Source organism: Myxine glutinosa, chromosome 3 (genome assembly GCF_964187855.1).
Source record: "Myxine glutinosa chromosome 3, kmMyxGlut1.1, whole genome shotgun sequence".
Classification (NCBI taxonomy): Eukaryota; Metazoa; Chordata; class Myxini; order Myxiniformes; family Myxinidae; genus Myxine; species Myxine glutinosa.
Genome location: NC_136263.1, coordinates 53,098,307 through 53,116,715, shown reverse-complemented (window position 1 = coordinate 53,116,715; position 18,409 = coordinate 53,098,307). Strand labels below are relative to the sequence as shown.

Below are 18,409 nucleotides of genomic sequence, written 5' to 3'. Positions count from 1 at the left end.
TATATGTGTGTGTGTGTGTGTATATGTAAACATGGGCCGGTGTGTGTGTAAAGTGTGAGGAGGTATTGGAGAGGAAAATGCAGAGATATATTTTTTTAAATCGCGCCATGATGATAAACGAAAATACACCGCCTAAAATAACAGTCGACATATATTTAAAATTCGCCATACACATCCATGCGGGAATCCCACGGGCATGGATGTGTGTGACATTTCGACATATTGAGTTACATGCTGCGCCTGCACATTCAGTTATATAAGATGGTTACTGGCAATTGATCACATCCACAAATGATGTAATCCACACAATTTATGTACTTTACATAACGTTAATAGGAATACATGCCCGTGTAGATGGGAAATACAGTTTGTTTGAAATAAATCACAAATATCAGAAGAAAGTTTTTTAAACCATTTTATATAACTGAATGTGCAGGTGCAGCATCGAACTCAATATGTCGAAATGTCACACACATCCATGCCCGTGGGATTCCCACGGGTGACCCCGCTAGTATATATATATATGTATATATATATATAATATATATATATATATAACTAACTAAATGGTGCAATTCAGAGTAATCCTCATGTGGATCGAATTACCCATTTTGTTTACCGCTGGTGTAAGTGCAAAGGAAAGGAACAGACCATGAGTAATCCATCACCTTTCCTGCCCCTCGACTGCCTTTTCAGGTCGTTTTGAGTTTGAATTCATCGAACACCGGCGTTTCCGTTTGCAGACTTGGTTATCACGCTTGAGCCAACATCCAGTTGTCGGCCAGAGTGAAGTTTTCCAGCACTTCCTGCATTTCGCCGATGAAAAAGTACCCTTAACCGGACGCACTTTCTGTATCTATAAGTGCCCAGGAGAAAGTTCCTTCTGCCCTTCCTGTCTTTCTGCTGCTTTATGAAATGTCTACCTGCACGGGCAACACATTCGGTACAACTATCGGGAGCGCCTATTCGTGGTGGTTGTACCACCCAACGCAAGTCGGGGGGCAAATCTTCCTCATATTTCCCTGCTGCCCGGATTTGTCAGGGCAGCGCGGGCACATGCCCTTTCTCTGTCTTTCTCTCTCTCTCTCTCTCTCTCTCTCTCTCTCTCTCTCTCTCTCTCTCTCTGGTGTTCCCGACTTTGTGAAGGCGGGGCTACACCATCCTTGATGTGGGGGATCTCTGGATCCCACGATCTTGAGAGATCAATCGTCTATCTTCGTGCTGCGGGCTTGTTCAAGAGAATTATCCAGGGCTTTACAACAACAACAACAACAACAACAACACATGATAAGATATGACATCAACAGCCCCTAAAGGGGGAGGGGAGTGAGAGAGTTATATATTCTTGTTCGCCCGCCCCCTACACAGCAGGAGATGGGGTTTTGCAATCACTTCTGTGTGTCTGTCTCTGTTGTTTGTCCGGGTCATAACTTTTTAACCATTTGAATTTTGTCATCAAATTTTCACCAAAGCTTTATTATGATAAATGTAGAAGACAAATTAATAATTTTGTAAAAAGGTTAAAAGGTTAAAGGTCAGTATCACCTAAAATCATAAATTTTCATCCAATTGACCTGAAATTTCAATTTACCATTTGAGTTTTGTCATCAAAGTTTCAACAAAGCATTATTATACGAATATGGAGAAGGTAAATTAATAATTTGGTCAAAGGTTCAAAAGGTCAAAGGTCAGTGTCACATAAAATCGTCAATTTTCATCCGATTGACCTGAAATTTTAAGAATTTGCATACTGGGTCACTGAATTGGTTCACCAATCAAAAGCTAGAAGCTGGTTGTTGTTGTTTTTACATCAAGAGGTCAAAGGTCAACGTTACATAAAATCACCATTTTTCATTTTGTATTTTTACCTCCGCCACCAAAGGTGGATGGAGGTTATGTTTCACCCCTGTCTGTCCGTTTGTGAACAACATATCTCAAAAAGTGGAAGGATTCAGACAAAATTTGGCAGAGATGTAGCGTATGTGACAAAAATGAAATGATTAGATTTTGGTGAAGATCCGGATTCGGATCCGGCTACTATAATTTTTGAAGTGATTCTCCACCATTGGGAGATCGGGCCAAAAACGATACATAGCAGGATATCTCAAAAAGTTATGGATGGATTTGGACGAAACTTGTTGGACAGGTTGTGTGTGTCTGACAAGGAAGAATCGATTCGATTTTGGTGAAGATCCGGATCCGGATCCAGCTAGAAGAATTTTTTAAAGTGATTCTTCGCCATTGAGTGATATGGCCAACCAGGTGGAGGTATGCTCTCTACTGAGTGCCGTTCTAGTTTTAAAACGATTTTCGTTATTTTGAGCATACAGAAGAAGAAGAAGACATCTAAATACAAACGGACATAGGCGGGCTTTGCATTTTCAGATGCTTTCTTGTTTGCATTGTTATGCATGTTTTAGCCACAAGTTAAATCTCTGTGGCTTTAAAGGGTTCATTATCAGATAAGTAAATGTGGATACAACACAAGCATGGTCATCCAATCACTTTCTTCCCGTATCTCCTTGTGTCTACTGGTTCATGTTTAATTTTTATTTCTATTATTGGATGTTTTTTAAGGATGTTTTCAACGACTAAACCAATGGTTTATCCTTGCAGGCTTGGAAAGCTGGGAAGCGAAAGGCCGAAAAGGATGAAGTGATTGGTGGCTCCATTTTTAACGTCATGTTAACCCCACCATCTGAACTTTCTGTCCATGACATGTGAGATCGGGTTTCCACCTATGGCAGGTTTCACTTAAAATGTAATAGACTAGACGGATTTATGGAAAAAGGCCATGTATAAGTTTCTATGTGCATTTTTGGGTAAAAGTTGGGAAGCTCACTTTTTAACATAATTATGGTGTGCTGAATTCGATTAACCCGGTTCCCAAGCCGAATTTTGAGGTTTTCTTTTTTGAGTTTTGAATAAACTGCTGAAGAACTTGGGCATTGGTGAACTCACAGAAGAGACAATCAAATCTACAGAAGCGTTCGTCTGCAGAATATATAATGTCAACCGAACAACCTCTGTTGATTCAGCACGACATATGTTGTTCTCCGAGACTGGTAAACCAGAAGCAATGTCACCGACAAGTGATGCTCTTCATTTCCATTTGTTACGAGTGCACTATCAAGCCATGGTATGGAGAAATGCTCATGGTGCCATTCCTGACCTTCCTGCACCTGTGGAAATGGGATGGAAACGTGGTGATTCAGGACTAGAGCCTATTCTGACGTCACCGAGTCCAATCCCAGAAAGTTGCCTCGAGATGATTTGTTGTGCATGCCAGAAGCAATGCAAGACGCTGCAAATGTGGCTATTCAGAGTTGAGGTGCACATCAATGTGTGCCTGGCAGCAACAGAGTGATGATCAGTCCCCTTGTATGAATTTGATGTAGTTTGGCAAAACAACATGTGTGACATTCCTGAATGTTTGTGCACATCAATGTGTGCCTGTCAGCAACAGAGTGATGATCAGTCCCCTTGTATGAATTTGATGTAGTTTGGCAAAACAACATGTGTGACATTCCTGAATGTTTGTACACATCAATGTGTGCCTGTCAGCAACAGATTGATGATCAGTCCCCTTGTATGAATTTGATGTAGTTTGGCAAAACAACATGTGTGACATTCCTGAATGTTTGTGCTTCATGGCCATGTATATTTAATTTTAGAATAAATGGTTGTATGAAACATTGTCTTATTAAAACCATTTCCCATTTTATAGTGTCCAATTTCAATATCAGTTTGAATGTCTCTTTCAATATGTCGCCAACCATAATATAGACTGGACTAATTTATGAAAAACGCCATGTATAAGCTTCTAGGTGCATTTTGGGGTAAAAGTTGTAAAGTTAAAGTGAAAGAGCTGCATGTATATACATGATATATAAATGCTTGTTCAAAGAAATTGTCCAAAAATGGCAATTTGGCGGCCATTTTGTTTATGCTAATTAGAAGGTCAAAAACTCAACATTCGGCTTGGGGACCAAGTTAATCGAACTCAGCATATCCTAATTATGTTAAAAAGTGAGGTTCCAAACTTTTACCCAAAAATATACCTAAAATTCACATTTATCAGAAATCCGTCTAGTCTATAACCCGTGGCAATGCAAAACACAACCAAAAAAGAAACTGCATTGGCAGCCACGACACTCTAACAGAGTATGGCACATCAGAATCATCGAAATCAGAAGTAATCTATTGTGAAGTTTTGTTTTGTGATGTTTGCAGAGAGAGCAGCCAGGATGAGTTTGGATATTTTGTACGGAGGATGGATGAAGGCATCAGGAACACCACGAGTACCATCCATGATTTTGACAAATCTTGCACTGGAGGTGGGACATTAAATGGGCATATGTATCGTATTCTGCTTTCAGATGGTGCAGACCATGAGATTGTTTTTTTTTTTGTACTTAGGGGTTGCTCGAGAACTCCAGAGGTTTGGCAAGCACCTGGTTGAGCATGCAGAGGTTTTTACTTGCAGTGGATATCTCGGTGAGTGTAAAGGATCATTTGTACTGTCCGTGAGTGTCCATAGAGGCCTTCTGAGATGGGGCGTGTACCTTTTACCAACTTGGACTTTGAGCTTCTCGTACAGCTAGAATCGTAGGCCTGGCTTCCAGCCCAGGGTAGTTTTGGAATTGGTTAGGGAAATGTTATCATGTTTCCATGCAAGGTTCCTCGCACATTGAAGAGGTAGTCACAATTTACATAGTGACAAACGACTGAACAAGGGGAATCGGGCGAAGACTGGAGTCACTGTGGGATCTGAAACGGTCATTGCGTGTTAATAACAGGGATGATTTTAAACAAAATAACTCTACTTGTTGTGGCAGTATCTAGAGTATCTAAAGCACACTCAGTGGGAGTAATGGTTAGAGCGTCCGCTCTGCGTGTTGGTTCGAACTCCAGCCGAGTCATAGAAGAGCCTTTTAAAATGTTACATCATGCTGCTTCCTTCCTTGTGGCTCAGCCTTTAAAAATGATAGAGCATGGACAAATAACTATTGGTTGGCAACCATAGTACAGCCTTTGTTGGGCCTAATGGCCTCCTTGTAAGGGAACTCGTATTTACTAGTTTTGGGTGAAATGTTTTACATAGAGTAGAATATATTCTCCAAAACTCACTCAAATCTCAAGAACATGGTAGCATGAGGGTAAATATAAATCTGCAAATCTCAGAGAGAATACAACATTATTTTTTTATTATTTAATAAATAAAAATCATTTACAGGAAAAAAACATGGCTCATCGTGCAAAGACCGATGAAAAAGGATGGTACTCATTGGATGATGGCACATGAAGCTGGGAATCCATCTGCTGTCATTGATTTCTAGTGGATGTGAAAAATCTCACGGTGCCTTTCAATAAAGAGCAACTTGTCATGTCACCAACATCCTGGCCAAATTCAAAAATTCCTACCATGACCCATTGGGCTCATGCCAATGACTGTCGCTTGGTGTCTTTCAAAGCACTCTCGGTGTGCCAAAGGATCAGCGATGTACCAGGAAATCACATTATGCTGCACACAGAGCTTATGCGGTCGTCTTCCAATCAGCTTATCCATTCCGGTTGGCCAGGAAATGACACAGACATGAGATGGTTGGAAGAGTAAGTTTAAACTGATCCATTCAGGCAGTTTCACTAATGGGACAAAAGAATGATGAACAAAGGGGAGGAGGTAAACAATAAGCCTGGAGTCAGGATTTTGGAGGGTTGTAGCCAGGAGTAGGTTACTGCCACTGGAAGAATGCGCATGTCCAAGAGGGGCTGGGAAGGAGCAGAGTGCTGAATGCAGCCGGAGCAAGACCGGAAGAGATTGATTGGCTAGCAGCAGAAAAAAAAAAAGGAAAGACACAACCTGTCTGTAATGAGAGAGGAGCAAGACTTGTGTTTCTGCTTCTTTGTGAGAGATGCAAATGATTTTGACAGTGTTGGATTCTACAACACCGAGGGAGACCAGCGTGGTGTGTGGTAACCTACCAAATGGTTTCAACAGGGAAACCTTCCAAAAATGACTTCATATGATGAAGGATGCCATTCGGTAGCTGGCTTCGAAGGCCATATTTTATTTACGAGCAACGGGTACCCACCCTATGGGCGGGGCTTCAATTGGGAGGCCCAAATGAAAAGGCAAAATATCAGAAATTGAAGGCTTTTTATTTTAAACGATTTATATAAACATCCGTTAAATCATATCACACGCAAATCATCAAAATCTAAACAGTATTTGTAGAATTTCAATAAAAGCCAAATCACTGTTGATATCGGTAAATATTATTCCATCGTGTTTGGAAAAACTAGAAAATTGGAAAAAAACAATATAGCCTATTTTACTCCAGGGGGTCCGAGGATGAACCACCCAAAATATCGTTGCGATCGGTTCAGCCGTTTTTGCGGTACCTGGGAACAGACAGACAGACAGACATTTGGTGAATTATCGTAAGATGGTCCACACAGGAGAGAACGTCACTGACGTAACGTCACTACGTCACTACAGTGTTTCAATGATTAATCAAGGTTGGAGATATTGGGTTTAATAGGCAATTATTCCAGAGCGACAACGTGAGAATGTGACATTTGCTTGGATTGAACGGCATGTTGAGGATGACAGGCCAGCATCTTATTATTTTCCGTTTGGCAGCAAAGGATGTAGCTGCTGTCCGGTTGCCTTTCAGATAGGGTACCTTATGGCAGAATGTGGAATCAATAGGGTTTTTGAGAGCATCTGTTTTGTTTGTGTATATGTGGAACAAAACTGGGTCCAAGATGCTGTCTTGAGGCATGCTAACTTCCAATTGTAGGGGATATGATAGGATATACCATCGAGAGCTTTGCGCTGACAGCCTGAATGGAGGAAGCTTGGAATCAAAGTGCCCTGCTCATGTAGAGAGCTTGGCAATTAGAGGAGGGTGCCAGTCTGTGTCAAAGGCCCGTGACATGTTGAGAGACACCGCCCTGACTTATTATCTACTAGCAGAAATACCCGGCGTTGCCGGGTGGGGGAAAGGGAGGCGAGGAGGGGGGTAAGGGGGGGTGTAAAGGGGAGGGGGGGAAGGGGAGAGGAGGGGGAGGGGGTAAGGGGGAGGGGAGGGGGGAAGGGGAGGGTAAGGGTGAGGGAGGGGGGAAGAAGAGGGGAGGGGGGGAGAGGGGGAAGGGGGGAAGAAGGGGGGAGGGGGGAGAGGGGGAGGGGGGAAGAAGAGGGGAGGGGGGGAGAGGGGAAGGGAGGATAAGGGGGAGGCAGGGGGCAAGAGGGAGGGAGGGGAGAAGAGGGGGAGGAGAGGGGGCAAGGGGTGGGGGGAAGTGGAGGGAAGGCAGGAGAGGAAGGGGGTTCATATTGTTATGGTTTTTAGAACCTTCACATGAAATTTAGTATTAAATTTCCTTATAAATAACCCCTGTGTACATTTCCCCTTAATTGGCTGTTAATTGAAATGATCGCACCTTAGTTAGTCCACATTGCAACACATAACAAATCATAGGCCCTTTCGTAGTTATTTCATTAGTCTGTGTTTCAGTTAAGGATCTGTTCCCAGTAATTGACACTCCGTTGCATCAAATCAAATAAGATAGGATCCCATCCGGTATCCCCATGGCCTCCTAAAAGTGCCAATGAAGCAGCGTTCGCTGCCCCCTTTGGGTTGGCTTGTTTAATTGCCCCAAGCCGCCATTGCCCATGTGCTCCATTTCGGAGAAGAAGGGCCCCACTTCGTCATCAAAGGTGGAGCCAGAGAGCCCTCGTCATCTAAGGAGGAGTCAGCCAGCCCCGATCGACCAACCAGGAGTGAGTGGCCATGGCTTGAGAGGGTGGAGAGAGAACGATCGAGCAGGTTCGTGAAAGTTCCACGGGGAGGGATATAAAACCCATGGCGCGAAAACCCCGAAAGGCAGACGAGCAAGGAGAGCGGGCGGAGAGCGAGGGAGCACGAAGGCAGTTTCTTGAAGAAAGGCGCTTGAGTTCTGTGAAGAGAGACGTGCAACCTGCGGGAGTACGAGTAAGGGAGACATTGTTTCAACCAGCCCTGCCACATCAAGCTCCGACGCGCTGCTGCGAGCAGCCCGGCGGTGTGGACCCGAGTGTGGAGAGTCGGCGGCTGCTCGCTCCCGGCCCGGCCGTTCTGCTGTCCCACCTGAACCTTCTCATCCCTCCATTCATTCCTGCAATTCCCTATTCGTGTGAGTCTGTTTGTGTTGTCCTGTGGGGATAAGTTAAGCCTGTATAAGCTTGCACTGTGTCTTCTCTTCTGTAAATGACCTTCGTTTCTTCTTCTTCTTTGGGTTTTGTGTAAATAGTAATTTAAAAATATCTGTTCTCCCTTCACTTTGGTTTCCTTTCTCATCCGACCGCTTTAGTGATTTCCTGATTGAGTTCCTGTGGCACGATTTCGGCCAACGCTTTATAATCGGGTTTAGTCCTTGTTCACGGCTCGGATTCCGCGGTTCGCTTCGCTTGGCATAATCCATTAATTACACTGCGGTCCGGGCGGGAGTATTTCCTTGCGTACCGGAAGGCGCTGGTACTTAGGTCATAGGATGGATAGGCCTAATACCCTATTCAGCGCTGACCGGGCATGACGTCATACTTCCAGGACTGGGGGAATCGGCCAGTGTAAAAGACAAGGGGATTGACCCCCCTTGGTAAGGGGAGCACCGACCCCAGATCCGTAACAATATATTGTTGTGGATATGAGGACTGTATATTTTTTTGATTGTGTGAATTATTATTATTGTTTATTCTGCGCCTCCTGCCTCCAGAGCTGTGTAAAGGTCAAAGGGCATCCCATAATTAGTCCATAAAGCATCCACACCACAGCCAATCATAGAATACCCCTGTTCAATAGTTATATCTTATTATGTGTTTTAGGGTAAGGCTGTGTCTCCCATTAATTGAAATACTCCATTGCACCAGTGAAAGAGATAGATTCCCTTCATTCCCACTCCCAACACTTCCATTCCCCCCTTTTCGTCAATTGCAATTCGCATTGCCAACTGCATGTTGGGCGGTTTTCCCTTCATCCGCCATTGACCACGAGGCAGGGTTGGGGAAGAAAGGCGGGTCCCCACCTCGTCATAGAGGGGAGGAGTGAGTCAGCCCCACTCAACCAACCACGAACAAGGGGTTGGACTTGGAGAGGGTGTGGAGAGAAACATCGAGGAGGTTCGCGAAGGTTGAGGGGCGGGGCCTATATAACCCGCAGGCAGGGCGTGTCCAAGGCAGATGAGCTTTGACGGGATGAGCTACGACAAGAGCGGAGTGTGTGGTTTTTTTGGTCAGAGCTGGGTTGGTCGTCAGTGGTGGTCAGTGTTTGCGGAGAGTGGAGGGGTTGCGTTGAGTTGTCGGTGGTGAGGAAGAGTTGGACTAAGCAAGAGAGAAAGAGTCCTGGAGTTAGTAAGAGAGAGAACCCGTCACGCGAGAGAACCCGTCACGCCAGACCCCCCACCAGCAGCGTTGGCTTGGCTCCACCAAGCAGCTCCGACCCGCTACCCCGCGCACACGACAGGATCGGTGGCATCGGCGGCCGTCGAGGTCCAGCCCGACGTCCCGTGCGGGATCAAACTCCAGCCAGCTCCGGGCCTTCCTCCAGCCACCCACCTCCTGTCATTCCTGCCTGCAATTTCCATCCATTTGCGTACGTGAGTTTGTTTTGTTCGTGCTGTCCTGGGTAGTAACAACAAGTCTGTATAAGCTAAAGATTGCACTGTGTCACCTGCGTCTCATGTCCCTGTAAATCAGGGGCGGGCAACCCCCGGCCCGCGGGCCACATCCGGCCCGCGAAGGCTTAGCGTCTGGCCCGCCACCCTGCTAGGCTTTATTATTGCAATCCGGCCCGCGGACCTCCCAGTAAAACTCATATCATTTGTAAATGTAAGAGTTTATATTTAGCCGGTCTGAATTCAAGAAAGGGACATTTTGTCTTCAGCACCGTCCTCTTCCGGAAGACATGCGCACGGGGAACTGTCTTGCCTAGACACCGCCTGCTTGCTGATAGGCGGTCTTTTCAAATCAGCCGGCATGTGATACGGACGTCCTTCCGATTCAGTCAGCTTGCGACAAACGTTGGTGTCTGGGACAAATAACTTGCAACAAAGAGGTAAGCGACGCAGAGTTCTCTAAACCTATTTCAATTTTCACTTTCTTTCAATTTGCTTTGTTTTGTTTGTTAGAACATGTTATTATCTTTCATTTGCTGCGTTTAAATAATTTTATTCTCCCTTCTTATTTGTAAAAATAAAAATATAACGAACTTTCTATTTGTAAAGAAAAAAAATATATAACGAACTTTCTGTTTGTAAAAGAAAAAAGAAATTGACGAACTTTTGTTTAAAAGGAAAACGAAATTGACGAACTTTTGTTTAAAAGGAAAACGAACTCTTTAAAAAAAAAAGTATGCAGACTGATTCATTTCCTGTATTTCAGTTTTACGGTGAAACTGTGTCATATTCAGCGTTGGCCACGTGCGCGCAAAATAAATACATTCATCTGTACAATTCGTCTTCCGAGATTTTTTGTGCCCCAGATTGCTTGCTGTTACATCATTTATTCATTGCTGATATACCTAATTTCTTCCTTTTCAGCTCATCATGTCTGCGACCCAGCGTGTTAAGAAGAGGAAAGTGGACCTCGAGCGTCGGATCTTCAACCCTGAGTGGGAGAAGTACTTCTTCATCGAGCGCTTTGGACAGGCCCAGTGCCTCATATGCTTGAAGACTTTGGCTGTCCTAAAAGAGTACAACGTGCGCCGCCACTGGGAGACAGAGCACCGCTCGTCAAACTTCGCGTCGGTGTCTGCCACCGAAAGGAAGGACGCCATGGTTAGACTATCAGGCAACTTGGAGAAACAAACTTCACTCTTCCGCAAGCAGAATACTGAGGCCGAAAAGGTGACGCGCGCCAGTTATGAAGTCTCCCGCATCCTTGCTCGCCGAATGAAGCCATTCGCGGATGGGGACTTCATCAAGGAATGCCTCCTCGCTGTAGTGGACTCCGTCTGTCCAGAGCAGCGTTCCGCCTTTGAGAACGTGAGCCTTTCGTCCCGCACCGTTCGTCGCCGCATCGAGGATATGTCGGAAAACGTGCACGACTCACTCAAAACACGCAGCTCAAATTTCGTCGCCTTTTCCCTCGCTCTGGATGAGAGCACCGACACAAAGGACACGGCCCAGCTGTCAGTTTTCATCCGTGGCGTCACCGCTGACTTTCAAGTGTGTGAGGAATTCCTCCAGCTTGTCCCGCTGTGCGACACCACCACTGGGAAAGACATCTGCGACGCCGTGCTTCTGTGTGTTGATCAGCACTCCCTGGACCTCTCCCGTCTTGTGTGTGTGACGACCGACGGTGCCCCGGCGATGGTTGGTGAGAAGAAGGGCGCCGCTTCGCTGCTAGTGCGTCACTGTGCAGCCGCCGGATACACTCAGCCCATTAACAAGATGCACTGCATCATCCACCAAGAGTCCCTGTGCGCTAAGTCTGCCAACCTCGTTGGTGTCATGTCTGTCGTGGTGAAGGTCGTCAACTCCATCCTCTCCCGCAGCCTTAACCATCGTCAGTTCCAGGCACTGATGGACGAGGTGAACGTGCACTACAACGACCTGCTCTACTTCTGTGAGGTACGCTGGCTGAGTCGTGGGGCCATGCTGTCTCGGGTGTGCGACCTACAGCAGGAGATTGCCACCTTTCTACGTCAGAAGAACCTTCCCCACGCTGATCAATTCTCTGATCCGCGGTGGCTAGCTCGCCTGGCCCTGCTCACGGACATCACGGCGCACCTGAACACCCTCAACATAAAGCTGCAAGGCAAAGACATTCTCGTGACAGACATGTACGCGCACATCACTGCCTTCGAGGTTAAACTGCGCTTGTGGGAGGCTCAATTGGCTTCTGGTCAGTTTGTGCATTTTCCTCGCCTTGCTGCATGTGCCCCTGACGATGTGGACCTGGGCACTTGCGTTAGTGTCGTCAACTCTCTACGTGAGGAATTTGCTTCCCGTTTTGCAGGAGTCAGGGTGCTGGCTGCGGACTTCAAGCTTTTCACTGCTCCCTTTGACTTCCCTGTGGAAGACGCCCCTGCCTCCTTACAGATGGAGTTGGTGGAGCTGCAGTGCAACGATGAAATGAAGGCGAAGTTCCGCACCTCTTCTCCATTGTCCTTCTTCCGCGACACCGTTCTCCCTTCTAACAATTTTCAAAAATACATTGCCCATGTCCAACGCATTGTGGCCATGTTCGGCAGCACCTACTGCTGTGAACAGCTCTTCTCGAAAATGAAGTACACGAAGTCTCACCTTCGCTCCCAACTCTCGGACCGCCACCTCAATGACATTCTTCTGTTGTCTACCTCAACCATCGAGCCAGACATGGAAATACTTCTTCATGGCAAACAGCACCAGCAGTCTCATTGATTTGTAGAGTGTTCAATGCAATTTTTGTACAATCTATTCATGTAAACAAAATATAGTAATTCTGAGATTTCGTTTTTCACTCCGGCCCGCGATCTCCTTCCAAAAGTCTCATCTGGCCCTCACTCTGAAAAGGTTGCCCGCCCCTGCTGTAAATAAACGTGACTGCTTGCTTCCTACTTATATGTGTAAATAATAAATCCAATTACTCTTCTGTCCGTCTTCTCGTCTTATTCCTTTTCCTCTTTGCATTCGGTCGTTTTAGAGTTTTCCAGATTGGGCAGCTGCGGTGCGATACGGCCAAAGTTTGGGTGGAATCGGGTTCTAGTCGGGGAATAACTGTTCGGTCGCGGTCATACCAACCGCTCGGTCAAAATAACATCTTAACCGCGTCCGCAACAATATATTCTGGTGGGTGAATGTGGCGTTCCTCACGTTTCTGAGTTAAGTGTGATGCCGATCAGGAAGAAGAAGAACAGCAAGCTACTACAAAATTCGTACACTTCCGGAATTGTTTGATTTATTTGTATTCAAATGTCTGGTGATTGTTTTGTATTTATTTATGTGAATGTGTACTTGTGTATAACTATCATTAATTAAAAAAGGCTTCGGCACTATCGAGCGATTTTCTTTTAACTCCAAAAAAACGATCTTTTTTTTTTCATAATTTTTTTTTCTTTCTTAAAACACGCCCAGGCATTCACTGATGGACCTCTGAAAGTTTGATGAAGATCCGTTCAGCTATCTCTGAGAAAAATGGCGACACACACACACACACACACACACACACAGCTCTCTTATATAGTCGATGATTTTCAGCCTTCAGCCATTGTTGAAAGAGTAACAGTGGTAAATCTAAAATTGAGTGGCCCAGACAGAATCCAAACTGATGATCTGCCAATCAGGCCATTCAAGAAAAGGAAAGTCTTAATGTCACTCGTGATGTTGGATTCCACGTCTTTTCTTTGAACTGGAAGTTTTGGCTTGTATTTGGCATTCTTGACAAAGCCTACAACTCCATCACCGAGGTAGGTTCAGGTTTATGAAAGTCGAAGAAAGAAAAGCTGGCACTAAAATTGGCTGGCGAGTCAAGAACATCTTGTGAAAGGAACGATTAAAATTTCTTTATGAACATCGATTTATTAGATCCACAAATATGATGGAATTGTGACCCCAACCTCTCCCACTCTTCCCCCATTTACCCCAAATGTTTATTTCAATTCCTTGCACTTTACTCCTATGTCTTCTCAAACTTCTCTGGCCTCAACCCCCTCATCCGTAACCCTCCTCCATTATATTTGTACTTAACTGATACTGTATCATATGTTCTGTTTTAGTTCCATTGGTGAAACATCTCACTTGTTAATCTTCTTCCGACATGTGATTTGACCACACATTAGTTTTGTTCATATTTCATTCCCAAATCTGCCGAGTTTGTGCTTTGTGTGTTACGGTTGTATACAATGGCACAGTACAGGTATTTTTAGCCACAGAATTAGTGTATGTATGTGTGTGTGTGTGCACATGTGTGCAGGGGAGGTGAATGCACTGGTGATGGCTCTTCAACATACGGGGAAGACTTTTAAAGACATTGGTTTCCTGTACTCTGAACATGTAAGATGATTTTCTTCTCAGTTAATTTCAAACTGTTTGGTTGGAAAGGATACAATGTCCAGTTTTTTTTTAACAAAATGATCAGCTCTTAGTTGTGTATCCAGTTTTCTTCTCTGCTAATTTAATTATCAGATAATTAGTCACAATGCATCACTTTGTGTCCTGCACTTAAAATTCCCTATATCAAACATGAAATACTACCATATCAAACATGACCACACACTCTATTGTTTCATACTCAACTTTTTGGCATCACTGAGGATGAATTCGGGTTTTGAGCTTTCTTGACAGGAAAGCGAACGATAAACCAATATGTAGTTAATAACCTAAGGTGGCATATATATTCCCATTTTCAATTAATCAGTTAAAACAATGACCTGATGTTAGATGATGGGATTAAATTTCATATAATATGGGACTTTCATGATGTAATCAGCCCCAGAATGCTCGGTACGCATGCTCAGAAAACCCCAATAAATGAGGTTCATTGGGTTGGCCGAACGTATACAATGCGTGCCATATAAGGATTGTAACATAAAATGGCCCACAAAGGTTCTAAAATAAGCCAAAAATCCTTGGAGTACTTGTGATAAAGGGGTGTGCCTCTGCACAACGAAAGATTTTAAGAACTTTCTGATCAACTCACCCAAAAAGTTGATATCTGCAAAAACTCCCGACAATGCATGCCCGTGCAAGGCCTGTGGACTCCGATCATCACTGCCGGTGTGTGCACTTTGAACCTTGCGGGATTAGCTTGTGTGCACATGGCAGCCTTGATGACTTATTTAATGGATATCTTTAATTGGAAAGCCGCTTGCATCACTTCCAACATTCTGGTAGACTTCCCAGAAGGAGACACCATATCTGATTTAGTTGCTTCTTAACAATGATAAGGAGGTCATATATGGGCCTGTGAACACACACCACAACAACAACAGGCATTTTAAGCCAATTTTCCCTTCTAGAGTGGGGGTTAGCCTTGCTGGCCCCATGACAATCTTCTCCATTTTTCCCTATTTTGCCCATGACAATCTTCACACACTAAGTTTAAAATGATGATATTTGCTGTTACTCATGTTTAGGAAGAGAGGGTGGGAGTGGGAGCAGCATGGCCTGGGAGTGCCGTTATATATATATATATATATATATATATGAATGAAATCTGTCTCCCTCTTCCAAATCCTGGTGGCGTCTGGTCAAATCTGTTTCTGGTGTTTGTTCCCCCTCCATCCCCTCCCTCACCTCAAACGGCTTAACGGCTGACTCCGCACGTGAAAAAGCTGAATGCCTCAACTCTGTGTTTGCCTCTAAATCTTGTGTCCCAAACCCATCCCTCTCTGTACCCACCGTACCCAGTCGTACCCAGCTGCTCCTGGACTCTGTGTCCTTTCCTCCTGACGAGGTGGAAAAGTTTCTGGCAACCCTCGACTCTGATTCTGCAACTGGTCCTGACGGCATCAGCCCACGGGTCCTAAAATCATGTTCTTCTGCACTTTCACTCCCTCTTTCTGTTCTCTTCACCCTCTCTTTTGCTCAAGGTCATCTGCCATCTGCTTGGAAATCAGCCAACATCACCGCTTTGCACAAAAAAGGTGCAAAAACAGATCCCAGCAACTACAGACCAATCAGCCTTCTCCCAATTATCAGCAAAGTCATGGAATCCATCATTGCTTCAGATATTAAATCTTTCCTCTTCTCCAATGGCTTGATCTCTGATCATCAATTTGGTTTCAGACCTGGTCACTCTACTCTGGACATGCTGCTTCTGCTTTCTCAACAATGGATGGAGGTCCTCAACGCCAAACAGGAAATTAGAGCTGTCTCCCTTGACATTTCACGTGCCTTCGATACGGTCTGGCACCCTGCTCTGCTCTCCAAACTCTCCTCCTTTGGTATCCATGGAAATCTCCACGCATGGCTGGCGGACTTCCTCTCTGGTCGTAGTCAACGTGTGGCCCTGAATGGGTTTCTCTCATCTCCTCTTCCTGTTCAGGCTGGAGTTCCCCAAGGTAGTGTTCTGGGCCCTGTGCTTTTTCTGGTCTTCATCAATGATCTCTCTGACTCTCTTGAAAATCCTCTCTATCTCTTTGCTGACGACTCTACTCTCTGTCGCTCCATTCCTCATCCCTCAGATCGGCAGTCTGCAGCCTCCTCACTCTCTGCAGACCTGGACAAAATCACAGACTGGTCAAACAAGTGGAACATGTCTTTCAATCCTGACAAATCTCACACTCTTACAATGTCTCTCCGAAAGGACCGACTGGACAACCCTCCCATCTACTTTCTCAACAATCCTCTCCAAGAAGTTCTGTCGCTCAAGCTTTTGGGTCTCACTATCTGCCATGACCTTTCTTGGGAAAACCACATTTCCAAGCTGGCCTCCAAAGCCAGTCGCCGACTGGGCATCCTCCGTCGTGCGAAGTCCTTCCTTGGCACACCTGAGCTCCTCACCACATACAAGGCTTTCATCCGCAGCTCAATGGAATACTGTTCCCCCCTCTGGGCTGGTGCTCCTGCCTCACACCTTGCTCGGCTTCACGCTGTTGAGGCCAAAGCTTTCAGAATCATTGGAATCTCCTGCGATGTAGTCAACGCCAAGGGCCTTTCACTCACTCACCGCAGGCAGGTTGGTGGTCTTTCTGTCTTCTACCGACTCCTCTCCGGCCTTGCTCCCCCAGCTCTCTCTGTGCTCTGTCCCCCCAATATTCCTTCAGGTCGCACAAGATATGCCTGCAACCCTCTTCTGGTTAAACTGCCAAAGTCTAGGCTCTCTGCTCATCTTCACTCTTTCATTCCCCTTTTCTCCCGCCTCTGGAACAAACTCGCCCACTCCCTTCAATCCCACTCCTCCCTCCAGGTCTTTAAAACAGCTGTTCACCACCATCTCTTATCTTCCCCCATCGAAAACCTTGATCTTTTCTACCCCCGGTAATTCACCCCAGAGTCCTTGCAGTATTCATATGTTTTAATCCTCTCCCACCTCCCCCCAAGTCCTCCCGATGTCCCTGCTCTCAAATGTTGTGTTTGTGTCCTTCCCCCTCTCTTTTGTGTCCTTCTCCCTCTCTCCCCATCTTGTCTACCGCTCCCCTTGTTTTTTGTGTTTTGTGTGTCGGTTTGTCTTTTTGTGTGATTAATGTTAGCTCTTTCACGAGCCTCGATCTTGTATACAAAAAAAAAAAAAAAAAAAAAAAAAATGAATGAATGATCGTTTTAAGGCCATTTTTCCCCGCTAGAGTGGGGGTTAGCCTTGCGGGCCCCATGACCTCATGGGGCCCTGTTTGAGGCAATGCTTTTATGGCCGGATGCCCTTCCTGACGCCAACCCTTAGTCGCATCTTACGATGCACAGGGATACGGTGTACCTATTCTAAATCGGGGTACACACCGGGATCATTCATCCCAGCAAGCTGGTACTCAATTTGCCGACCTCGGAAGGATGAACAGGCTGAGTCAACCTCCCTGGTGTTAATTCAGCGATCGACTGGGATTCGAACCCAGGATCATTCATCCCAGCAAGCTGGTACTCAATTTGCCGACCTCGGAAGGATGACAGGCTGAGTCAACCTCCCTGGTGTTAATTCAGCGATCGACTGGGATTCGAACCCAGGATCCTAAGATCCCAAGCTGGCACCCTAACCGCTAAGCCAACACCAGGCCAATATATATATATATATATATATATATATATATATATATATATATATATGTATATATATATATATATATATATATATATATATATATATATATATATATATATATATATATATATATTAGGGTGGTCCAAAAATTTGAAGATTGGATTTTCATTTCTCCACAAGCCTGCCCCTATTCCTATTGAAGAAAGTAGTTTGTGGTGAAAATTTGAGCTTGATTGGACAATATATAGAGGTTGCTAAAAATGTTGACAAATTTTAATGAATAATAAGATACAGAATTTTTAGCATCATACATCAATTCATAGATAATTATCTATTTTCAATTACTCAAATTATTTATTATTGTTATTGTTGTTGTTTGTTTGTAAACTAATAAATAATTATGTACAATGTACCATTGCACAATGTACATGTATGTTCAATAATGATTGAATTATAATTGTTCATTGTTCATTGTTCAATGTTCATTCATATAGTCAAATTAAGATTAAATACAAAACAGTAGATTAAACTTTCATGTATTAATTTGACAATAAATCATTTATCGGAAAAATAAATCATCCATCAGAAAATATAAAATATCTATCAGAGACGATAAAACAAATCTATCAGAACAATTAAAACAAAGTAAACATCAGAATACACATAATTTGAATGATTTTACGTAACATTGTTTTCAGAAACTTGTGTTTCAAAACATTGCCTACTTCTTTGACAAGATGGCTTTGGTTGACACTG

At 44.5% G+C, this 18,409-nt stretch overlaps 1 protein-coding gene across 2 annotated transcripts in view; it reads left to right on the top strand.

The window, feature by feature from the left end:
• The window catches only part of LOC137423565 (sorting nexin-9), a 95,033-nt gene that overhangs the window by 63,383 nt on the left and 13,241 nt on the right, over positions 1-18,409 (top strand). For both annotated transcript variants that reach the window (XM_068110857.2, XM_078774039.1), the window contains exons 10-14: positions 697-827; positions 2,617-2,720; positions 4,234-4,337; positions 4,420-4,497; positions 13,934-14,013. In XM_068110857.2, coding sequence (XP_067966958.2) covers positions 697-827; positions 2,617-2,720; positions 4,234-4,337; positions 4,420-4,497; positions 13,934-14,013 — 497 coding nt within the window. The remainder of the gene's footprint in view (positions 1-696; positions 828-2,616; positions 2,721-4,233; positions 4,338-4,419; positions 4,498-13,933; positions 14,014-18,409) is intronic.